At 40.8% G+C, this 23,569-nt stretch overlaps 1 protein-coding gene across 5 annotated transcripts in view; it reads right to left on the bottom strand.

Annotated features, from left to right (window-relative positions):
* Positions 1–23,569, bottom strand: part of trip12 (thyroid hormone receptor interactor 12) — a 29,701-nt gene that overhangs the window by 5,787 nt on the left and 345 nt on the right. For 2 of the 5 annotated variants that reach the window (XM_062418447.1, XM_062418449.1), the window contains exons 2-32: positions 20,639–20,785; positions 20,136–20,261; positions 19,138–19,925; positions 16,113–16,215; positions 14,649–14,785; positions 14,440–14,523; positions 14,235–14,330; positions 13,995–14,146; positions 13,775–13,810; positions 13,582–13,677; positions 13,360–13,452; positions 13,107–13,268; positions 11,908–11,976; positions 11,611–11,776; positions 10,861–10,978; positions 8,433–8,589; positions 8,164–8,317; positions 7,493–7,721; positions 7,176–7,294; positions 4,711–4,918; positions 4,250–4,350; positions 3,577–3,751; positions 3,277–3,418; positions 2,873–3,064; positions 2,566–2,717; positions 2,300–2,457; positions 1,968–2,041; positions 1,638–1,837; positions 1,187–1,314; positions 695–846; positions 347–489 (exon numbers count right to left, since the gene is read on the bottom strand). In XM_062418447.1, the coding sequence (XP_062274431.1) occupies positions 347–489; positions 695–846; positions 1,187–1,314; positions 1,638–1,837; positions 1,968–2,041; positions 2,300–2,457; positions 2,566–2,717; positions 2,873–3,064; positions 3,277–3,418; positions 3,577–3,751; positions 4,250–4,350; positions 4,711–4,918; positions 7,176–7,294; positions 7,493–7,721; positions 8,164–8,317; positions 8,433–8,589; positions 10,861–10,978; positions 11,611–11,776; positions 11,908–11,976; positions 13,107–13,268; positions 13,360–13,452; positions 13,582–13,677; positions 13,775–13,810; positions 13,995–14,146; positions 14,235–14,330; positions 14,440–14,523; positions 14,649–14,785; positions 16,113–16,215; positions 19,138–19,925; positions 20,136–20,261; positions 20,639–20,736 (4,808 nt within the window). In that variant the 5' untranslated portion in view covers positions 20,737–20,785. Of the gene's footprint in view, positions 1–346; positions 490–694; positions 847–1,186; positions 1,315–1,637; positions 1,838–1,967; positions 2,042–2,299; positions 2,458–2,565; positions 2,718–2,872; positions 3,065–3,276; positions 3,419–3,576; positions 4,351–4,710; positions 4,919–7,175; positions 7,295–7,492; positions 7,722–8,163; positions 8,318–8,432; positions 8,590–10,860; positions 10,979–11,610; positions 11,777–11,907; positions 11,977–13,106; positions 13,269–13,359; positions 13,453–13,581; positions 13,678–13,774; positions 13,811–13,994; positions 14,147–14,234; positions 14,331–14,439; positions 14,524–14,648; positions 14,786–16,112; positions 16,216–19,137; positions 19,926–20,135; positions 20,262–20,638; positions 20,786–23,309; positions 23,444–23,569 lie in introns of those variants that run through there. The other 3 variants (XM_062418450.1, XM_062418451.1, XM_062418452.1) reach the window with 3 other exon arrangements.

The following is a 23,569-nucleotide window of genomic DNA, read 5'->3' as shown; positions in this document are numbered from 1 at the left end:
GATTTGCCCTGGTTGAGCTGTAAAAAATTCTCAGCCATCCATAATTTAATATCTAAGATACAGTTAAAAAGGGCATCTATTGGCCCATGTTCATCAGGAGACATGGTGATGTAAAGTTGTGTCATCAGCATAGCTGTAGAAATGGATGCCGTGCCTCCTGATGATGTTTCCCTGTGGTAAAGAGTAGGACCTAAAATTGAACCTTGAGGGACCCCACAGTTAATTTTGTAGCTTTCTGATGAACATACATCAATATTTACAAAAAATACTCTGTCACTAAGATAAGATTACAGGTGACAGGTCTGATACTCATACCTTCTTCCGGTCAACAGAATAAAATATTTACCAGGTCTTTCCCAGCTCGATAAGCCAAGTGGGGATGTTGCCCGTCATAATGACCAGCGGGTCTTGTAGCTGACGGTTGGCTTTGGCTGTCAGCTTACTGTTAATGAACTCACTGGTAGCAATGATTTCCTTACACACAGCATTCTGCAAAATGAAAAACAAAACATGTTACTTCATATATTTCACTCATTTCATGATTCATAATTCAACACAAAACAAGCCTCTGTGTGTGTGTATCTGTGTACATTTACCACTGAGTTTGTAAAAACATAGGTGTCTGATGTCACCAATTTTATAAGTGAGATTACAAGGCAACCTAAAGCAGGAACAAACTGCTCATGAATCTTACTTCATACAAGTGGAACCAGTATCTACTGATGGAGTGCAGGACCCTCAGCAGCAGGTTGACCTCTAAAGAAGGGTCGTCAAAGGTTATGGTCTCGGGTGGCTCCGAACTGAGGTATGTATCTAACGGATTGATGACGCTGGGACACACACCATCTGGAAGTGATGGGAGTCAACAAATGAAGTTTGACTGTACAGACTCAGACTTCATTCAGACAGAAGAAAAGAAGCTGTGTGTTTTAAAAACTGACCAGAGGCACAGAACATGATTTTCTTTGTATCTGGTAACTCAAATAAATACTTCTTGCTTTTACAAACAGCAAACCCAGGAATTCCCTCAGTAAAAATAACCTTGATGAGCTCAAGCTCTGAAAATGTGAAACCTTACATATAGCAAAATATAATAGTTAATAAACAAGCCTTAATATACCTTTGTTTAAAGCTGCACTGGTCATTTAAAAAAAATAATATTTAGGTTATCATGACAGATTCTCACCATGCCACAGCTCATCCTGCTTCTTGGCGTTGCGAGGTGAGGTTTTGGTGGGAGCCGTCTGGGCTCTGCCCCTCTTTCCACCCACAGCATCTTTGCTGCCATCATCATCCTCTCTCACAGGTTTATACCTGTCAGGAAACAAGACGGGACATTTAAATAAATAAATAAATACATTTAAAGAAGTAAATCTGCATGGCTAGACACCAGTATGAATACACGAGAAAACATTTTTCATCCATTTCTGTTAAGACTTTGGGGACTCACATATTTCCATATACACACACATATTACTCTTTTGTTTCAAAGGTGACAGTAAAGGCAAAAGGTTTACTTGATTTGAGAGTGCCCCCTAAAAAAAAAATCTGGAATATTAAGAAGCTTAAGGCCTCCATAAGGAAAAAACCTGTGTATCCATAATGAACCAGTATAGCTTAAGAAAATGCCTTCTTACCAAATTGTGTGCGTTTTGGTCCAGATTCCGGCTCGCCCGAGTGGGTTTGCCTCGTCGTCTGTGGACTCTCTTTCTTCTTCTGCCTGAAGACTGTACTGCCGCACAGCCTGGTATACTGTCATGTTGTATGGCAGCAAGTGGTCACCGATGTAGAACTGTAGTCTGTGACGCACACTGCCAGAATTCAGGAACTGGGCCGCCTGAGTAACCAATAGATTAGAAAATGCTTTATTAGTAACAGTCAAGTTAGATTAAAGCCAATACAAATATCCACACAGATTTGTTTGGGTACAGATTAATGATGAACTTCATTTGAACAGCGTCGCATACCAATGACTCGTCTATTTCGTCATCTGACCCATCATCATCACTGTCTTCATCCTCTTCTCTGATTCGGCCGTACCCTGTAGGACAAGCATTCAAGTTAGCAAACCACCTGCGAAGACATTGTGATTTGTGAATTGATTATGAAAACAGATTACAAAAAAACAGGATTCTAGATAGAATTCAATTAGCAGTGTTTGCAGGGGGAAGCTGACATGCAATCAGAGTGACCTTTCACCCATGTTATAGACTCTAACGAGCTGCTAATGGTTCCATCTGTAGTCATGGAGACACATGGTAGTCTACAGCCTCTCGAAACATAACTGAACAGTCCAAACCTCTGACAACAAGGTATCTCTCAATGGCTTGCACCAGAGCAAGGGGGTCAATCTTCACAGGGCCGCCTTTCCACTGTTTAACATTAGTACAATCTGGGTGTCTCTGCAGCTGACACTTCAGTTGATGTGTGTTGAAGAACTTTAGTGCTTGAGAGCCCCTGAAGAGACAGATTCATTGTGTTTTTAGCAAACGTGTTCCAAACAGTATTAAAAGGTTAAATATATATATTTATTGTTATCAAAACCTAAACAGTCAATCCACTGACCTGCTCCCATTGCCGTTACCGCTGGGGAAGTCGTGCACTTTGACAGGGAACTGCTCCATTTGGCTCAAGCAGCTGTTCATTTTGTGCACCAGGGCCAGGTAAGGCCCGTTCTCTGTTGGGTCCAGACGACCAACAGGCTCCATTCCTTGAACCTGCAAACCACATGGCAGAAGAGAAAAGGAGGTTAAAATTAACAGTACAAGACAAACAGAAAACATGACGCAGGACTCCAAATGTTTAATGTGTATGTACAACATCCACCGCTTACAAACTATAAAGGGCTTTAATACATAATGTCTTCTCTCACCGGACAGCCAGCGAAGACATGAAGGAACCTCTTGAGCCGGATATCACGGCTAAGCAAGTCCCTGTCAGTATTGGAGGTCAGGTAGACCAGGAGCTGCTTCACCAGCCCACTGTGCTGGATCTCAAAAGACGAAACGTCAGATTCCGATACAATACTGGAGATCTCCACCAGGCACTCCATACCTCCATCCACCTTAGAAACAGGAACATAACACAAAGAAAATGTCTCATTGTTAGTCCGGAATGTCTCGTAAATGTTATTGTCTATCTTATATTAAAAGGACTTAATGAAGTTTGTAAGCTACCAGTTTGATCAATTTCAACTTTACTGACGTGTAAAATAACAAAACTTATTTTTTTGTGATTCACTGTCCTTTGTGATTCACTGTGAGGGAGTTTATTTACCTGCAGGTTGAGCTGCTCGGTGGCTGTGCAAAGTCTCTGGAGTACATTCAGTGCAGGGTTGCTGCCATCTACATTTTCAGAGTTGAAGTAGCGCTCCACAAACTTACTGGCCTGTTCTTTGATCCAGGCCTTTATTTTATCTCTAGAAAAGGGGAAAGAAAAATATTTCACCGATTGCAAACAGTAGTCTCAACTGTCAACCACAACAATGTGTGATTTGGATAATTCCAAACTCTCAAGTCAGACATTTACAAAAAAAATGATTCAACATATTAACGTTAATTGCTCTCATTATCGTACCTGTTGTTTGAAATCGAGTCCTTGGGAGGTGCCCTTGCCAGGCCACTCACCCCCGCTGTGCGTGAGGGCTCTGAGTTGGCATTGTTAGTCTGGGCACCGAGCTTGCCCCAGGTCTTGGGATTAAGACTGGCCAAGAAGGACGATTTGGGTGACTGAGTACTGGTGGGGCTTTTAGCTGTTGAGAACCCATTAGATAAATTAGTGAGGAAATATAAAGCAGATAAACAACATAACTAAGAGCACACATTTCTATTCGTGACCATTCAAATATGCTTTAAGGAATCAATAACAAACTTGCCAGTCCTGAACAGCAGCAGAACCTGCTGTCAATATTGTTTGAAAATGATGGATCATTAAACACAGCAAATATACACAAGCATCTATGAGATAAGCTCGGGTACGTTTTCTTCATGCAAAACGTTTTACAGATGGCTTTCTTAGCATCGATGCAGGTATTAGCTGACTCTATGCATCTACACTCAGTAGCACATGATATAAAACATTAAACAGTAATTTAGTGAAGTAAAGAACAAACTGGACGATCTGGACAGCAGCAATATTTTTCTATGGATAAAACAAGAGTCAGTGTTTTCCTTGTTTTTTAATTCACATGACTTGTGGTGATGAGACCTTTAACCATCACATTTAGAGCGACAGTAAAGATATAACTTACCCTGATTGTCTACTTTATCGTCATCCCTTGGGGGAGAGTATTTTGGCCTTCTTGGCCCTCTTTTAGGTAGCCGTTTCCTCTTTAGGACATCACTTAACCGCCTGAGGAGAGAGAAATGTATTCATAAAATGATCTTGGATAAAGTACAAAAATATGTTAGACTTCTAAATGTGGAGGTTTTGAAAAAAGACATGTATCAACAAACAAACACGGTGCATTCTTAAGTAAACAGTTTTTTGCATGTTTACATTTTTTCATGAATAGTTTCCAACAGAATTTCTAGAGCTTGCTGTAAGGCAAGGTAATTGGCTCCAACTGTTTTTAGGTTGGAGGACGTGAGTGCAATATGTGTTTATGAGTTTAGTTTCCAGCGTGAGTGAATCCAGGCCCTGTGCTACAAGTTATTTCAAAAAGCCTTACAATAACAGCTAAACCAAAGCCACACATGGCCACATACTCACCCTTGAGGGCTGAGATCCAGTGAGTCATCCATGCTGTGCTGGAAGCTGGGCGAGCCCAGGTCAGGAGTTGCGTTATTAGCAGATGTGGTGGACGCAGTGCTGATGGTGGTAGTGCACAGACTGGCAGTACCACTGGGGCAAGCCTTGGGGGGACTGGTGACCAGAAAGCTCTCAGACTCTGCCAAGTTCTTAACCTGGTGCATTACACCTGGAGAAGAGAGGAGAAAAAGATACTTAGGAACCTGTTGGAAGATTTCTAAAGAAAGCAAGACAGACACCAAATTGTGTCCAGTTAAGGGCCAATTCATAATTTCCACATTCGTGTGGCTGCAAGGGTCTGTGTGTAAATGTCAGAGACTCCTCTGTGTTGTCTGCGTGCAGGCAAAAATTTGTGACCATGCAGACTGCACAGATAGCAAGCACAACAACTACGCATGTGTTAGAAAAGCAAAACTTTAGGTCACCTGTTCTGAGTAACATGAGTGAAGAGAACAGCAATATGTGTCTATTGTATGTACAGTTGTGTTCAAAATAATAGCAGTGTGTGTAAAAAAGTGAGTAAAGCTCAAAATTCTTATAATAGCATTTATTTCCATACACGCAAATGCTTTGGGAGCACTGCACATTCTATTCCAAATCAAAACATGAATAAAAAATTATCAAATTTATCATTCCTTTACAGAAAGTGAAGAAAAAGGAAATATGCTGTTCAAAAAATTTGGCAGTGTCTGCATTTTTCTTTACAAACGATTTATTTACTGTATAAACTGAAAAATGCTTGAATATTTAGCTTTCCTGTGAATCACTGAACCAATATTTAGTTGTATAACCACTGTTTTTGAGAATTGCTTCACATCTGTGTTGCATGGAGTTGACCAACTTTTGGCACCTGTGAACAGGTATTCCAGCCCAGGACGATTGGACTACATTCCACAATTCCTCTGCATTTCTTGGTTTTGCCTCAGAAACAGCATTTTTGATGTCACCCTACAAGTTTTCTATTGGATTAAGGTCCGGGGATTGTGCTGGCCACTCCATAACGTTAATGTTGTTGGTCTTGAACAAGGATGCTGCTCGCTTACTAGTGTGTTTGGGGTCATTGTTGTGTTTAAACACCCATTTCAAGGGCATATCCTCTTTGGCATAAGGCAACATGACCTCTTCCAAGAATTTTGCTGTATATAAACTGATCCATGATCCCTGTTATGCGATAAATAGGCCCGGCACCATAGTATGAGAAACATCCCAATATCCTGAGGTTTGCGGCTTAAATTCAGTGTTTCGGGGTCGTCTGACAAAGTGTCTGCGGCTCCTGGACCCAAAAAGAACAATCTTGCTTTCATCAGTCTACAAAATGTTGGGCCATTTTTATTTAGGCCAGTCAATATTTTCTTTGGCAAATTGTAACCTCTTCAGCCCCATGTCGTTTTTTCAACAGTGGGACTTTGCGGGGGCTTCTTGCCGGAAGCATGGCTTCACACAGGCGTCTTCTAATTGTTACAATATTAACAGGTAACTTTAGACCTTCTTTGAGCTCCCTGGAGCAGATCATTGGCTGAGTCTTTGCCATTTTTAAAGCATTTGAGATCATTTTAGCTGAGCAGCCTATCATTTTCTGCACTTCTTTATATGTTTTCCCCTCTCCAATCAACTTTTTAATCAAAGTATGCTGTTCTTCTGAACAATGTTTGGAACTACCCATTTTACTCCGATTTTCCGAGAGAAATATGCTAGAACCAGCATGTACAACATTTGCTGCCTTTGTCCTTAAATAAGGGCCACCTGTTTGACACCTGTTTTTTCACAGCTGAATGACCTTCCTGGTTGAACTATTGAACTGTTCTATTATTTTGAACACAACTGTATGTACTGTGTTCTTATTCTGGTTAAACTGCTGCTTTTGTTTTTTCAAGGTTTTATTGTTGTTCAGCATACAGGAACTCCTCAGCTGCATTCAGACTGAAAACAGCGCTGTGTAAAACAATACAAGGGGCTGGTGTGGGCGTGTTGGTTGAAGTGTCGGTGAGAATGAAATACAAGTCCAGTTGGAGTAACATGTTATTGCATTTAAAGGCTGATCAGAAAAACAGTACACAGACTGGACTTTACGACTCTGGAAAGATATCATGCTGTAACCCTGTTTTCTAGTGTTCACATGTGGGTTAGGTAAGAGACAATTGGGTCTGGCTGAGGATTATGGCTTTGTATGTCAAATGCTGAGTCTCCTTAAATAGGGACACTGCACTGGATATAAAATACAAAGGAACACCACCAGCCAAACATATTGTAGCTAAATTAAAACCATTTACAGACGGTAAGAAACCACAGGCATAATGGATTTGTAAGCCATCTTAAAGGGGAGGAAATTAATGATTATGTGTACTGTGGAAAACTAAATTGAATTTTGAACAATCATCTTTAAAAATCAACTACTATGGCGAGTTTTCAGTGGGATGATGCGCTACCTTCTCTTCTGAAATACACGCTGAAGACGTCAGGCAGCTTCTGCATGAGGATCTCAGCCATCTGCAGAGAACCCACTACAATCTTCAGGTCCTGGCTGGATAGCATGGAGGCAATGTGACTGTAGAAATAAACACAGAGAGATACAAGTCAGTTTACTGTTAACTCAAAGAGTACAATATTATTGCTTGTCGCCAGTCATTGTCTGGTGTTTGATTATATTATTAAATGCCAAGTGTTTTCAAATATTACACGTTTAGCCATTTTTTAAGATAACCTGCCCTAGCACCCGTAATGTCAGTCTGTGTGATGGTGTTACCTGGACACAGCATGGTTCCTCAGCACATCCTTCAGCAGTTCTGCATCAGCAAAGTAGATGATCCTGAGGATGGCTCTAAGGCACTTGTGTCTAACAGCAGGGCCAGCAGATGAGCTGTACACCTCATACAAGACCCCAAACAGAGTTTTGATAAAGCACTTTGCCAGCTCAGGGTCCTCCTTCATCAGCTGGGCTCGTGCATCTTCGCGACGCACCTCTTGGTGACTCCCTGAAAATAGACGCAAACAGTATTTTTCTCCTGAATCACACTGTACATTGAAGCTATCACACAATGGAGGAAAAGGCCGGTATAAGCTTATATAAGTGTGTGAGAAATGGGCAAAAGTATCAAAATGTGCGCTCAGTACATGCATGGCAGATTTGTCCAATTAAAAAATGACAACAACACAGTTAAGTATTCCCTTTAATACGTTTTTTGACACAAAACTGGGTCAGTGTTGAAATCATGACTTGTAAATCTAAGCTGATTATAGCTGCCATCCTCCACAGAGCAGCAAGCTAAAAACACCAACAGGCAGTGAGTGTTTGATGGCTTTTTTTGGATTATTCCTTTATAAGTTTGATAAATAGATCAACCCACCAAGTGTTTCTGGCTCATTTATATTAAGATAAAATACAAATACTCATCTCAACACAAATGTCTGTATTACCTGTGTTAGGATTGGCAAGAGGATTAGGCTTCCTCTGGATCCCACGTGCTGTTCCTGTGTCTTCATTGATCTGCTGCATAGAGTTGAAGTCAATCGTATACACACGGCCAAGAGTTGATAAGCTGATCTCATCTTCTCCATTCTGGTGGGCAGTCTGTTGCAAGATCATCACCAAAAACACCCAAAATCAGTAACGCATATGGATTATATGTGCACATTTATTAAGAAATGCTAACACACCATAAATAGGTTGAATGGGGCATTCATACCTCAATGATGCGGCTGTCAATGCGGTTGTAAGGATGCCACAGTCCCCGATCATCCCTCCACTGCCAGATTGCTCCTTCTGTCGTCTGGGCGCTTCCCTTCTTCAGCATTACATCCACTGCGAAGATGCCTTCTCTAGGCAGGCAGGGCATCAGCTCACTGCAAGAACAAAAGTGGTTTCAGGTTCTCATTTTAGCTGTGATATGGATTTGATTTTTATCTTAACAAGTTTATGTAAATGCTTCAGACATGAAACACTGTCACATGACTCTGTGCTCCTACAGAAAAGTAACACTTGTTCAACGCATGAATTTGTTCAAATTAGAGAAAAAACTAAAACACAAGGTCTATATGAACATGACAGACTGTCTAATTTAATTTTAAGAAGATGCAGGTGCAACACTTGTGGCAAGATCTACATCTGTGTATATGATAGATTAGTTTTCGTAAATCATGGATCAGAAGAGATTTGGAAAATATTATGCTTGCAGGCGTTTAGTCATAAATCAGATATTATGCATCATATTAGCCAGCCATGCAGATAGTAGTGGGTTTATCTGCTGACATTTTGAGATAGCTATTTGACATGTCTGCCGACACACAAATAAGACAACTGAATAATTTGATTTGGGTTGCTCAAAGCACTGAAAAATGACAATGGGAAAACACAGTTTTCTGTCAACAGTTTTGATTGGGGTTACAACTGGGTCCTTGGTGATGTCCCGTCTCGACTACTGCAACGCTCTCTTAACAGGCTTGCCGGCCTGTGCGGTGAAGCCACTGCAGATGATACAGAATGCTGCTTATCGAGCTCAACTGGTTACCTGTAGCTGCTCGCATTAAGTTCAAGTCTCTTATGCTTGCCTACAGAGTGAGGCAAGCATAATTGCTCCCACCTACTTAAATGCTCTTGTAAGAGCACATGTTACCCTTCGGATGCTGCGTTCATCAAATGAGCGTCGCCTGGCTCTGCCGGCCGTACAACCACAGCAATCCAAGTTATTCTCATTTGTAGCTCCACGTTGGTGGAACGAGCTGCCAAAAACCGCCAGAGCAGGGGCTCCCTCTCTGTCTTTAAGAAGCACTTGAAGAACCAGCTCTTCAGAGAGTACCTCCTCCCTTAACTTACAATTACTTAGCACTCTTAACTTACAACTACTTAGCACTACTTAGCAGTATTTATTTATTGTTACACTAATGTCTCTGTTGCAATGTAGCTTGAATGTTATTCTCCCTTGTCTTTGGATAAAAGCGTCTGCTAAATGACTAAATGTAAATGTAATGTCTCTGCATACAGAGAAGAGGTGAAACAGCTAAATTCATGGTGCAGATCTCATAACCTCTCCCTTAATGTGAACAAGACCAGGGAGGTTGTGATAGACTTCAGGAGGGCTGGCAAACAGGATCATGCACCACTGCTCATCGACGGGACTGCTGTGGAGAAGGCCAGCAGCGTGAAGTACTTTGGGGTTCACATTGCTAACGACCTAACTTCAACCACCAACACCATGGCAGTCCTCAAAAAAGCTCAGCAGTGGCTCCACTCCCTCCGCAGACTCAGGAAAACAGGCCTCCCCACCACACACCTCACCACCTTCTACAGGGGAACCGTGGAGAATGTCCTGACCTACGGCTTCAGCGCACAGGACAAGAAGCAACTCGACAGACTGGTCAAGACAGCCAGCAAAATCATAGGTGCCCCCCTCCCCTGCCTGATGGAGCGATACCGGCATCACTGCATCAGCAGAGCCACCTCCATCATCATGGACCCACTCCATCCCTCCCACCACATCTTCTCCCTTTTGCCATCAGGGAGAAGATACAGAAGCATCAGCAGCAAAACCAGCAGAAAGCTGAACAGCTTCTTTCCCCAGGCTGTAAGGCTTATTAATGGACTGTCCCACCTCCCCATATACACAACCACACACACTCTAATCCTTGACAGCTAGTCACCTGTCAAGTCAAGAGACTGAACGCACTACCTGCACTTTGTGAGAATGGATTATTTTAACTAGTGATTTTATTTGTATTGTTTTTATTCCTATTTATTATTGTTATTAAGAGGTTTATTATTCTATAGATGTTTTTATCTGCACTGAGGACACTGATTGAGAATCAAAATCTCATTTTTCTTGTGTATGCAAAGGCACAGTGAAAAAATGACAATAAACTTGAACTTGAACTTGATTAGGAGAAAAACTAGCTCCAAGGAGAACATTTTGCAGAAAGGTCTGTCAACAATACCCAGTGACCAAATATGATGGAGAGGCAATAATAAAATATGCACAGTGGCTTCTCTTACAAGCTTGAGACAAAATGACTTCAAGCACAGTAAATAAAGTCAATACAATTTTGTCCATATCACCCAGCATGATCATAGGATATCTGAATCGAGGGAGAATTACTGAATAGAGAGCAAATGGATGTTACCATATGAGGGAGGTCAGTTCATAGAGCTCCTGGGGGCTCCTGGGTACCAGTTCGATCTGCTCCTGGCAGCTGCCATTTGATGCACCGCACAAGAGGAAACGCAGAGTTTCTGCTATGTCTGTTTAACAAGAGGTGACACAAGACATTTCTGCTGTTAGCTGCATCTTCAACACTTAATATTCCAACACTACTGCTACAAGTGCACTCAGACTGGATGCAAAGCATTTACTAGATATTTTTTGCAGTCAATCAAATGTGAGTTCTTGTGAAAAGATAAAAAATGGCCTAGTTAGCACAAACTAAGGCAAAGATTCTTCAATGTGAGGTGACAAGTGAAAATCTTTTAAGATAAGCAAAAGATTGAGGCTAATTTCACAAGCTAAACTTTGGACTGTTACATCAGTTGGCTGTTTGTGGCAAGTAAACAGAATATTAAAAAAATCAAATTGACAAAGTGAGGGGATAATTGGCTTCATGTGCTATTTGAACACAACTTAATATTTAGAAATTATATTTTCAAAAGACAAAATGATCCAAATCCACAGGTTAAACTTATAACTACAGTAATACTGGATGAAAAACTATTGGCAAGACTATTATTAGAACACAAAAGTGAAATAATAGTCGGTCTTTAAATTTTCCCTCAGACATTTTGTCCTGTGAATGAGAAAAGGGGCAAGTGTGTGTGTGTGTGTGTGTGTGTGTGTGTGTGTGTGTGTGTGTGTGTGTGTGTGTGCAAGGGTCACTCACTCTGTTTCATAAGCTGGACTGCCAAGCAGGGGCAGTTGGAGCACATAAGGGAAAACATGCGCACAACCATGATGAACATCCCCGAGCTGAGTACAGGAGGCGTCACTACCAGCAGTTGCTGAATGTTGGTCAACAGGTCCCGTGATGCAACCTCCTGCAGCAGGTTCTGTTGATTTAAACACAGACATGCGTTAGCTGTGTGGCACACAGAAGACACTACAAATATGCCAACCAAAGACAACAGAAAACAGGAAGTTGAGTCTAAAAAACACAAAACAAAAGAAGCAAGCTACCAACCTCCTCATGTTGAAAGTTGTCCACCAGTCTGGCGAAACAGAGACAAGTGCTTTCAACTGATTTTTTATCCTGAAAGGGGGTTAAATGAATATAGTTATTAGGAGTCTTTTCAACATGTTTAAAAATGTTAAAAATATTAAGAACATTAATTTCTGTATGAAATAATAAGATAATTTGGTACTTAGAGCAAAACTGGCCTTAATTACTTCTAACAGCCACCAATCCCATTTAACTGTAGCATTTATGCCATTATTGTCATAAACTGAACTACATAAAATCAAAACCACTTTTTTTTTAGTGACCTCACTAAAAAGCAGTTTATGTTTATATTGATGCTGATAACAAAAAACAACATTTTTTTCAGTTAGGCCCTTCATCTAATGTAAACCAATTCTGTGTTCAAGCGTGGAGGGGGAAAACAGCCTTTTCAAAACACTACTAAAAGGTTGTTTGATTATTACTTATAAATAGTCAGACAACACAAGCGTTATTTTAATAATTTCTTAAAACCAAATTTGCTTGTAAATCTGATTAAAGTGATTTGCCTGGTTAGCAGGCAGCATTTATTACACACTACTACTCATTTTATAGTCAGACCTATCAGACATTAAAATAGGACATATCAATGATAAGATCTGTATTTTTAACACAAAACATGCTTCAATTCATGCATCATTTGTAGAATACAATCAAAAAACATTAAATATCAACGATGGTTTGAGTGGTTTTTTTTCAAATGTGTCTTCATTTTTTGTTTTTAAATCAACACTCGGCTCTAACTAATAAGAAGCCTGGCATGTCATTCTCACCAAAGCTGACCACTCTGTTTGCCTTTATGTTACTCCCACTTGACTTAATTGCATTTAAGATGTTGGCTATTAGAAAAATGGAAATCAGCATAAACATGTCCATTTAACATGAACACTGGGCATTTGGGAGGCTAATATAACTTATGTAGATGTTATTTCCCCAACACGGGCCTTTCTCATTATTGATAATTTGATGAATAATAACTAAACCTTGAGACTTTATGTTAGGAACTTGTTTTCTTTTTGATTTCACATTGGTTCCCATGTGTTATATATACACTTTTTTTTTTGAAAACAGCAAAAAGAGGGAGCACCACCAAGTACTACTTGAGCCAATATCCAGCTGTGTTGGTGTTGTATTTTGTTTTTCTGACATGGGGAAACAAGTACCTGATGTGTGAGTCTCTGTGTCAGCAGTGGCAGAGAATCAGCAACAAAGTGGAACTCATCTGGAGTAATGCTCTGGCAGCAGTTGGCTGCAATGGCCAAAGCATTCCTCTGAGCATTGATGCTAAAGAACTCTAAGTAGAGGAGGCAGTCAGCGAGTCCACCCTGCGAGGGACGAAATGATAACGTCATTGTGGTGTATAGTTGTAAATAAACAGAGGATGATTCAAATGTTATGACAAAGTGTTACACTTACAGCCTGCAAAATGGCTTTGCTGTGTCGCCTTGACAACATCTCCAAGGCAGTCAGGGCCTGCTCTGCTACGTCAATGAACTGGATCACCTGAAGCTGCAGACAAGAAGGTGACACTGAGTATTAGCATATCAAAAGGCCACCAATAATCTTAACAAGCAACTAGGGACAGAGAAACCCCTTTTAGACAGCCTGTTCAAAATGGGAATGCTAGTAGTGGTTTACCTTCTCCAGGAAGACAGGAATAGCATCGACCACAACAGCAGAGGATCGAGGGAGTGCCTCCATCATATATGTGAGTGCACGAGAGGCGTGATTCATCTGTGTAGACAAAAGCGATACAATGGCATTACAAAAAAATCAATGGATGTAAAAGAGAAACACCACATTTACAGCAATAAAATTAAATCATACTCACAATGTCAAAGTTATGCTCCATTTGTAACAGTGTAATCTGTGAAAGAGAAATGGAGAAATGATATCAAAGCAGTGGTTATTTTCATTCTGAACAAAGCAATGTGGAATGTTCTTTCCTCCAGCACATTAAAGTGTATGTGAGGCATATGTTCAAAACATACAATACAGTTTTGTATTATGTCTGTGCAGCAGAGAGGTTAATGTTCAAACAGAACACTCACCAAAGCAGGCACCACACTCTTGACAGGGAATCCACCAAGTGTTTCTTCATTGCCCATCACCAGCAGCTGGCACATCTCAATGGCAGCTTGGAGCTGCTGAGACTCATCACCTGTGGCCTGCAGGCCCTGCAATAACTGCTGAGCCTTGGAGCCTGGGGTGAGGGGGCACAATTTTGACAAAGTAATTTAGCGCTGACAAGACAACATACAGAGATGTAAGGGTAAGAAGGTTGTACTCACTGGCTCCACTGCCAATGGTCCTGTGAAACAGCTGCGACATGCGAGGGCCAAGTGGCCCAAAAAGATGTGGGGGGAGACCCCTGGCCTCCAACAGAGCTACAGGGTCAACAACAGCAAAGTTTAGAGAAAATTCAGGGACAAGTATACATACAGATTTTATGTCCTAAAATACAGAACACTAATATCTCAGAGGGGGGTTTTATACCTTGAAGCCTTCCCATTTCAGAGTCATCGGACTCACTCTCACCAGAGGTGGTCATGCCTACTGCTCCGGCAACTGAGCTTGAAGCTGGACAAAATTCACAGCAACAAGTTAAACAATTGTAAGAAAGTTAAATATGACACACATTTTTTAGTCAGTCAAACATCTAAAAAAACTTCATCATCCAAAATAAAGACAGGTAATTTATGTACCTGAAGCCCCTTGTGATGCCTCATCAGTGCGAGCGGCTGACGAGTTGGCCCCATCCTGGTTGTTGTCGGAGTCGGCCATTTTCTCCTGTCGGCGAGCGTCGGCTGCCCCGCGCTTGCCCAGGCCTGAGCCCCGCCGACTGTAACAATAGCAGTGAAGACAATGTGAGCCATAGCAGAATAATTACAAGCTCAGTGCATTCAGTGTAACCACTCTAAGTCAAAAGTATACACAGCAGCAATTCCCCAGGGTATTTTTTAAACATACTGGAAATCAATGATTATGGTCCCATAGGTCCTTCGTACTATTTTAACATCTGTTCAGTAACCAGATGCTTTAAACAGTTTTGATGTCGGCAGTTTCAAAACGTTCAACTTTCGATATTAGTGTGAGTGAGTGTTCCTGTACTTCATCATTTGTGTTTTTACCTGTTCTGATGGATACTTTTCAATCCAAAAAGCCATGTGTGAATTCAATGTCCACGCAGCTGATATGTTCAGTGAAGGATTCTGCTTAACCTAATTTGATCTGTTTTAATTTTAGGCTCTTCACAGGATGTTTGAGTATGAAGGGAGAACTAAATGTAGTGACTGTCTACACAATAATATCATCTAGTTTTGTGAAATGGTTTCATCAACTGAAACAGTCAACCTCAAACTAGTTATCTTCCAGCGAAGACTGCTGGGTTGTGTCTGACTGGGCATGATCAGTAACCACCACTAACCTGCCCAGTGAGGTTTTTGGATGAGGAGTATGACGTATCCCAAATTATAAAGAAGCTCCAGCCGCCTTAGACTTAGTTGCTCCTTGTAGTACCATTACATATCCCATAATATGAATAACTAAAAGCATTCACTGATAATATTAATATAAATACAAATTGTTTGCTTCATTACCCATAATATAAATAAATGAAAAATAAGAAGCTCCTGTACAATACAAACCTGTGTCAAATTAATTATTTTAAGTCCATCAAAAGGTACTTAGTATTTTTTATTAGATTACATTAAATTGTACTTGTCATACTGCACTTCATGCATTAACACTTTACTTTCTTGGTATAAAATTATATTATTCTTTCGAAACTTTTGGTGGGTTTGCATTGACTTTTTTTGGAGTAATGCTTTCACCAGATCCCAACCTAAGAGCAGAGACACCAGCATGTTTAACTAGTCAAATAAATGTATAGGCCTGAAAAAATGGGATGAAAGTATTGACAGTTCTGAGAGTGTCAGCAGGGATTTGCTGATCTGGTAAGTAAATGTGATAAAATGGCTGCTTTTCTGGAGAGTTAGCACATCAAGACGCTGCCAGTGTGTGGTGAGATATCAAATAGAAATGATTAATCTACTATCACTGACATGCCCAAAATCATGTAACTTAATACTCCCAATTTTCATGTACGGTACTTTTGACTATTTCTCCAGTTTACGCTACAGATTACACACAGTCACTGTGATTTATACCTGGTGCTGGCACAGGAGCCCGTGTTCTTCTGGCGTGTGCTCCGCCGGCTGGGGAGCTCTGCTGGAGGAGACTCGCTTCGCTTCTTAGTGGATTTTCTCAAACCTTAGAAGCAAAACAATGACATGATATAAAGACTTGTGGACAAAGAACCAATACTGGTAACAATTACTTGAATATATGATCAATAAACCTAATAAAATAGTGTGACATTTGTGTTGATCTACAGGCCAGATGATGACAAACACTTTATCATATATCTTTATTATCTAGCTCTCATAATTATCGATGGAAGTCACAAGTTTCACAAAACAGCTGGGTTGAATTACTGAACACAAACGCATATTTCAAAGTATCTTTTGCTGCGGCAGCACAAAAGTAAATATCCATATCACAATTACTGCTCAGAGGTGTTTGACAAGTCTTGGTCAAAATAGCTGTGAGAGCAAGACTGATGATGAGCGGGTTAGCTTTCAATGTAGTAAAGGTCCAGAAACTAAGTAGCTTTAGTGTTGTCTGTTTAGAGTCCCCTACCACTGACTACATGGGTATTAATAGTAACTCAACCATGGCCCTATGACAGGACAACCTTCATGCTAGATCCGTGACTCATAATTCACTAGTACAAAAATAAAACATTTTAAAAGTTGAGACCAAAATTAATTAAAGACATAAAGACATTAAAAGTTCATTTTGTACTTCATTTGACATTGCCTCAGTGTCTCATTTACTATTGAGTTATATCAAGTCAAACAGTTATCACAGAAATCTCTGCACAGGTTTCCCAACGATTACAAATCCACTTCTGACTGTCTAAAGCCGTTCAACACAATCACAAAGCAGTTTAAACAGCTGTGACATTATTCACTGTGGTCAAAATGGCACTGCCCATAGAAAAACTAACACATGCAATGTAACTGTATATGGTTACTCACCATTACTGCTGCCAGTGACACAACCTACGTGTGTTAAAGGGTATTAGAGGCTGAGAGGTGAACAAATTGTGAGTGAAATGCAGCTCTTCCCTCTAAACAGAAGCAGCTTATGAGTCCTCCCCTGTCCTCAAACATACCGCTGGTCAGCTGGTGGGCCACCGAGCCAAGCCAACTTAGGAGGGGTCTCTCCATTTGGGCAAAGGGCCCATGGCACAGAGCCCACCTCGGTTTCTATCCTTTCACCTCCCCAGAACAGCCTGACCCCACACTGACCTGAACAGCTACTACTCACTTCAACGTGTTAACTTTTTACACATTTTATACTGTAACATCTCTGTATGTTTCACCTGGTGTCTGTGACAACATTTAAAAAAGGTACTCGGTGGAGTTTTTGATAACTAGAAGAACTATGGGAGGAGTATTTTATGGATATGCCCCCATTTTGTTTGGCACGCATTCAAGGATGCAATACCCAATTCCTGCCACTGATTTACACCAACTCTGCTCATTAACAGATGGTGGTGATAACAAATCAAGTCTATGTAGCAACGCACTGACCAAAGACGAGGAAGAAAACGACTGTACGCTAGCAAACATGAATGTAAACAATGCACAATGTCGAATAAAAGAAATTGTCTTTGCAACATGGTTGCTGGGCCTCAATGATACACACAGGCTTTTTGGTGAGAAACAAAGAATGTAAACATAACTTTTGTCCGGTTATGAAAAAAGTACAAATGCTTTTTGTTAATTAACATAAATATAAAATAAGAATGGCATCAAATAGTATCGCCATGACACTGATTTCCACCAGAGCGCACTGACCAGTTAATTGTTTTGGCTCTCAATAAAAATTCCTGCTCAATGCAAAAGTCGGTCAGTTATTTGATAAAAAATTAAAAGATCAAAATGTTTTGTGTTAATATTTTCTTAAAGCGTAATATAATGTATTGTCACTTATTTAAAAACGTAAAGTACTTATATTAACATCAGTCTTACAAAGCCTGTATTAACTGGCTCTGCCCAGCACCAAATCTAACCCTTCAAACAAGAGCAGTTATTAAAATTATATCTCACAACACCATCACTGATTCACAGTCAGTAAAAACTGAACGCAATGTAAACTCGACTACCTAGCTACTAGCAGATTCCAAAAGCACCAGAGTCCATTTTGTGAGAGAAATATGCCTCTTCGTGACCACACATAAGGACACAGACAGTACTGCCATCATATTATAACTAAAGTGTTCACAAGTCCCAAGACCACATAAATGCCTCCACAAGGACTACTTTAATAATGAGTCTTTATCAGTTTAACTCTTACACGTGAAACGATACATCTGCTCCACGCTGACAATTGAGCAACCAGCAGTATTTATGCATTGAAGCGTTCTCCAGTTTCAGGCTACTGGTACTTAAGTCTGAAATCTGAGCCAGCTCCTCCACTCAGTGAAGTCCACAATCAACACATGCGAGCTAAATGTGCCAGTTCAGACACAAACACACACTTTACTGTATGCAGTGTGTCGTCAGCTGTATTCAGACACATGTCTGTATCATTTAACACATATGACCTACATAAGACCTTTTCCCCCATTTGTGTAAACAAACTTTATATAATCAATTTTATCTTAAGTCCAGTATTAATCAGTACGATGTACCTCGGTGTATGTGTCTAGTTTGAGCGTCACCAAATACCAAATATATCTGCTACCAGCGGTGAAGAGTGAGGTTTTGTAACTGATGCTATGAGGCTGCTTGGAACACAGGTCCTGTGACATTTAATCCCAGAGGCGTTAACCTCCATCCAAGCACACAAGAATTATGTGCTGACCCCTTCCAAGCTTGTCATAACCCCGTTTAACCTCCTAAATCTTTTCATACAATTACAATCTCATTTAAGAAAACCCTTCTCATCACTAAATGTGAGATACAGAATATGAAATCAAACAGGACACAAATATTTCTGAAATAGTACTAAAGAGTACAGAAATGGTGTCTTAACAGAATCCAGTGGATAAAGACCTCAGAGGTGGATTAAAATGAGTTTCGACTATGAACAGAGAGGAACCATAAACAACTACTGACTCACTTGCTAGTTTAGCTTGTAATCCTGATGGCCCAGGTTTGGAGGTCTCAGTTTTTGAGGATCCAGGCAGGGACAGTTTAGGTTTTGGCAGGTTGACTTTGGGGTTGAAGCGTGCTGCCCACTCAAACTTTGAAGAGCTGGCGCTTTTGGCCTGCTCCTTGTCACGGGTACTACGGCGTGGGGAAGGGCTCGAGGCTGAGCGAGATCGACGTGCCTTGGTCTGGTCCTTTCCCTGTTTGACTCTGGCGCCCTGCGTGGTGGCGCTGTTGGTGCCTGTGGTTGAGGAGGAGGAAGAGGTGGAGGCAGAAGAGGAGGAGTCTGTCACGTTGCTACACCCAGCTTTGGCTGAGGCGGCCGATTTTGACGCCAGCTTGGTGGGTTTTGCAGTTCTGCCCTCGGTACGATTGGGGAGGGACCCAGCGGTACTACTTAGACCGGGGAGAGAGTCCGCTTTCTTCCGTTTCTGGACTGGTGAGGCCCCAGCGGCCCCGCTCTTCTTGCTCTGGCCTCGACCTGACGATGCAGGTGGTTCTGAAGCAAGTGATCTCTTTTTGGATTTAGCTGGGCCTTTCTTGGTCTCCGAGGTATTGTCTCTGGGTGGTGGGAGTGATTTGGGCTTCTTGGCAGGGGTCGGTCCAAGGGTACTAATTTGGTCAGGAGCTTCACTTCTTTTCAACCCTCGGGTGCCCTCGCTCTTTGACTGGTGGACTGGTCGCTCTTGTTCGGATGTCCCTGCAGCCTCTGGGTCGTCTTGTAACACAAGTGAAGCCACGGACAGAGTAAGACCACTTCTGCCAGGGAGTGAGAGAGACAACAAACACCATCTAAGAAAATTCCTCAAACTGTGAAAAGTGATGAATTACAATGCCACATTCATTGTACTCATTCAGATTTAAAACAAAACCCAAAGATGTACAATATGTGTGATGTAATTGGATAAAGTACAAACCCTACTACACACACGCACACACAATGAAGTACCAAATACAAAGGAGGGGTACCTTCTTGAGCTGTGCCCTCTGGACTGGCCAGTGGCTGAGCTGGGTGTGGCTTTGGAAGCCTTAGAATTAGGTCTTCTACTTTCAGGTGGGGAATTTGCTTTATGTTTTACCTGCTCTGACTGCAACCTGTAAGGTTGGAAATTAAAGAGCAAGTAACAGTGTGGGTTTTTTGTGATTAAGCCACAAAAGAAAGATTTAATCAATCCCCAAATCATTGTTGGCTGACTTCCTCTGCACATCCTGTGATCATTAACAACTTTGCAGTAGCATGAAGAACAGCTAAAACTGAGTTAATCACCATTTGGCTATGATTAAAGCACTAGTACACACCCACCCATGAATAAAGTACAAACACCCCTCTACTCATTTTATAAAATTCATTTGTTGCTACCTTAAAAAAAACTCAACAAATGTTCCAACAAATTGTTATTGCTGCCTCTTACTTAATTCACTGGACTGAAATTTTAGCTAAAACTGAATGGAAAGTGTGCAGGTAGACTCACCTTCCCGCGACTGTATGGTCTTGTGGCTGGGCCGCAGCAGTGTTCCTTTGTGAACGGCGCAGTGACCCCCCTGGATTGGAATTAGGCCGGTTGGACATTGGCACCTCTCTCCTGAAGGGACATACCCTTTCTAGACACTACCATTCACTGCAATCAAAGAGAGGAAGAAACCTTAGAAGAATACTCTCCTAAAATCAGCAGGCTGATTTAAAGTTAGTTGATCCTCTGTAGGTGCTACATGTGTCAGCTGATGAAAATTTTGCACAATTAAGCTCAAACTTCACTCTAGTGAAGTAAATGACTGTCTCGTCAATTTGAAACCCAAAAATACCATACATGTAGGGCCAGAAACATCAAATCAAAAACAGTGGTCTGAGACTCATTTGATTAACACATGTGTTACTAAAAAATCTAAACAATATGTACAGTAGATTTTATGATAAAAAAAATATTTCCTGTTCCACACAGCTGTGCCAGATTACAGATACATTATATTCAGAGTATTTATTTATATGAACCACTTGCAGTAGGTTCCACTACACTACATTTAAAAATAAACCCTTACTGAGTGGATGAAATGATAACATTGTGGTTTGAAGAAACAGCACTGCATAAAAAAAATTTAAAACAATTCTGTCACCATGTATCATTAGTACAGATTGACCTATACTGTAAAAACTATCATATATATTTGTACTTCTCCTTTTAACTCTCTGCCATGAATGGCAAACTGGCATTAATTCATCCAATAATAACATAAATCATCATTAGAAGATCAAATTATATTCAAATAACCCAAGATTCATTTGAGTAAACATTAATAAGGTCACAGACAAATTAAAATAAAACTACTCAGAGGAAGACTGCAAGTGAAACAAACTATACAAAAAGGGAATTTACAAAGCAGTTGATTTTTTTTTTTTTTTTTTTTTTTTTTTAAATGACCTTAAGATTCATAGATACCAAACCAGCACAGCTTGATATTGGTGTGAGTAATCATTTTAGTCAGCATGCAAAAGAAAATGTCTTTCACATATTAAAGTAGTATTAATTATGAAAGTCCCATGGGTCAATGACATGAAGGCGCTGATAACAGGACAGGTGATAAGTAGCTGATGTTTTGAACACACACACACACACACATACACACACACAGTATGATGATTTTATCAACTGGTACACAAAGAGTCTCAAACCACAACTTAAAAAACATTTTGCCATCTAGAAAAGAGATAATCAAATTAATCCATTTACTAGAAGTTTAAATCATGGTATGATTGATCATATAAATACGCCATACTTGGCAAGCTCACAGGGCCATTTTAGGCCCGCACTGACAGTGCACCCTAGTCTTTGTTTATTCGTCCATTCTGACAACTGGTCCCCCTCACTCGCCTATCTTGTGATTAGTTAGGCACATCAAATGATCGGCAGCTTGAAAAACACGTCAGTTGCTTCTCTCACACTACTAAAAAAACACGACTGGGTCCAATTTGTATACTCATGATTTACAGAGGCCTATATTTCTGACGTAGTTCTCTACCACCACCGACTAGCATGTTTAGCTACTCATATCCTAGCTAGTCCCATACGTTTTGACAGTGGCTCAGTCGCATCCGTACCTATACGAAAACTCTTGTAAACCTTGTAACCGATACGTTATGAATATTATGAGGCGAAACCCCTAAAATGCTTATAATCACATACCAGAGAATCGCTCGTTAAAGTTACGCTGGCTAACGTAGCAGTGGTTAGATTAAAATGCGTAGTTGGCGTACCGGTGTGAGAACCTCTTTAGCGTTAGCTCTGTAACGAAACGCACTGATTATTCCGAATAGCTACCTTGTTTCTGGTATGAAACGGTGAAATCTCCGGTGAATTGCCGAAACGGGGCCTCTTGAGTGTCAAGATAACGATTACGTCCACCTGAGATTAGCTTCCCATCGAAAATGGCAGCATCGTCTTGAACCGTCTTTTCGAAAGCGGTTTAATGTAATATAGCTCGCAGGCTACCATAAAACCAGCGGAAGCTAACTTGGTATTCAGCCTGCCGTGACACACTGGTATGTGTCTGGCTGACGATCAAGTTTAAAGAGAAGAAGAAAAAAAACACATACACAAATATACATGTCTCGCAAGCGAGTTAGCTCACCGTCTATACTGCTGGATGGGGCGATTAAATAAAAAATACATAGCTGTCAAGTTGATGGGTATCCAGGTAGATCCTGGATCACTGTCTTAACAACTGTCAACGCAAATATTGAGACGACATTTAACATTAGCACTTGATGTTTTCTAAGCTGACATAAGGCCAATGCCTGTCTCACTAACAGCGCTGGTTAGCGCTGAAGCTAACATTAGCCAGGCAGAAACAAGTTGACTATTAACAAACAACGTGTCAACATATATAACACGTCCTTTTCAGAGCGGGGTAAATGTGACCAAGATAAAGCCACGCGTCGTATTTAAGTTTAGCATCCGAACCATAATGACAAGTATCGAGGCTAATTATTAGCAGCTAATGTTAGCTTAGCGACTGGTTTCTTCCTATGACCGCTCACTCGCAAACAGTAAGCTGACAAAAAATAAACAATGGTTGTTAGCTGGACAAACTGCTGATGTTGGCTTGTATTAGTAAAGCTGGCTATCCAGCTGACAATACATTACTGACCTTACGAACACAGAATAAAGTGCTCCAGGGCAGTCACATAAGTTAGCTGAGCGTTGTCAAACCTAACAAGAACGATATAGCTGTTACCAGCTAACCTTGGCATGCAAGCTAATTAATATTAGCGAGCCTTGTTGTCGCCAGCTTACGCTTTTGCCAGCTCGACAGGATGGTAATGGGATTTCTTTGACAAACTAACAGCTTCGTTACAATACACAAATACGGTGCTTTTTTTAAAGGAGGGCACAATTTTTTTTAAAAAT

Source organism: Scomber scombrus, chromosome 5 (assembly GCF_963691925.1).
Source record: "Scomber scombrus chromosome 5, fScoSco1.1, whole genome shotgun sequence".
NCBI lineage: Eukaryota > Metazoa > Chordata > Actinopteri > Scombriformes > Scombridae > Scomber > Scomber scombrus.
This window is presented reverse-complemented; position numbering and strand designations above follow the sequence as displayed.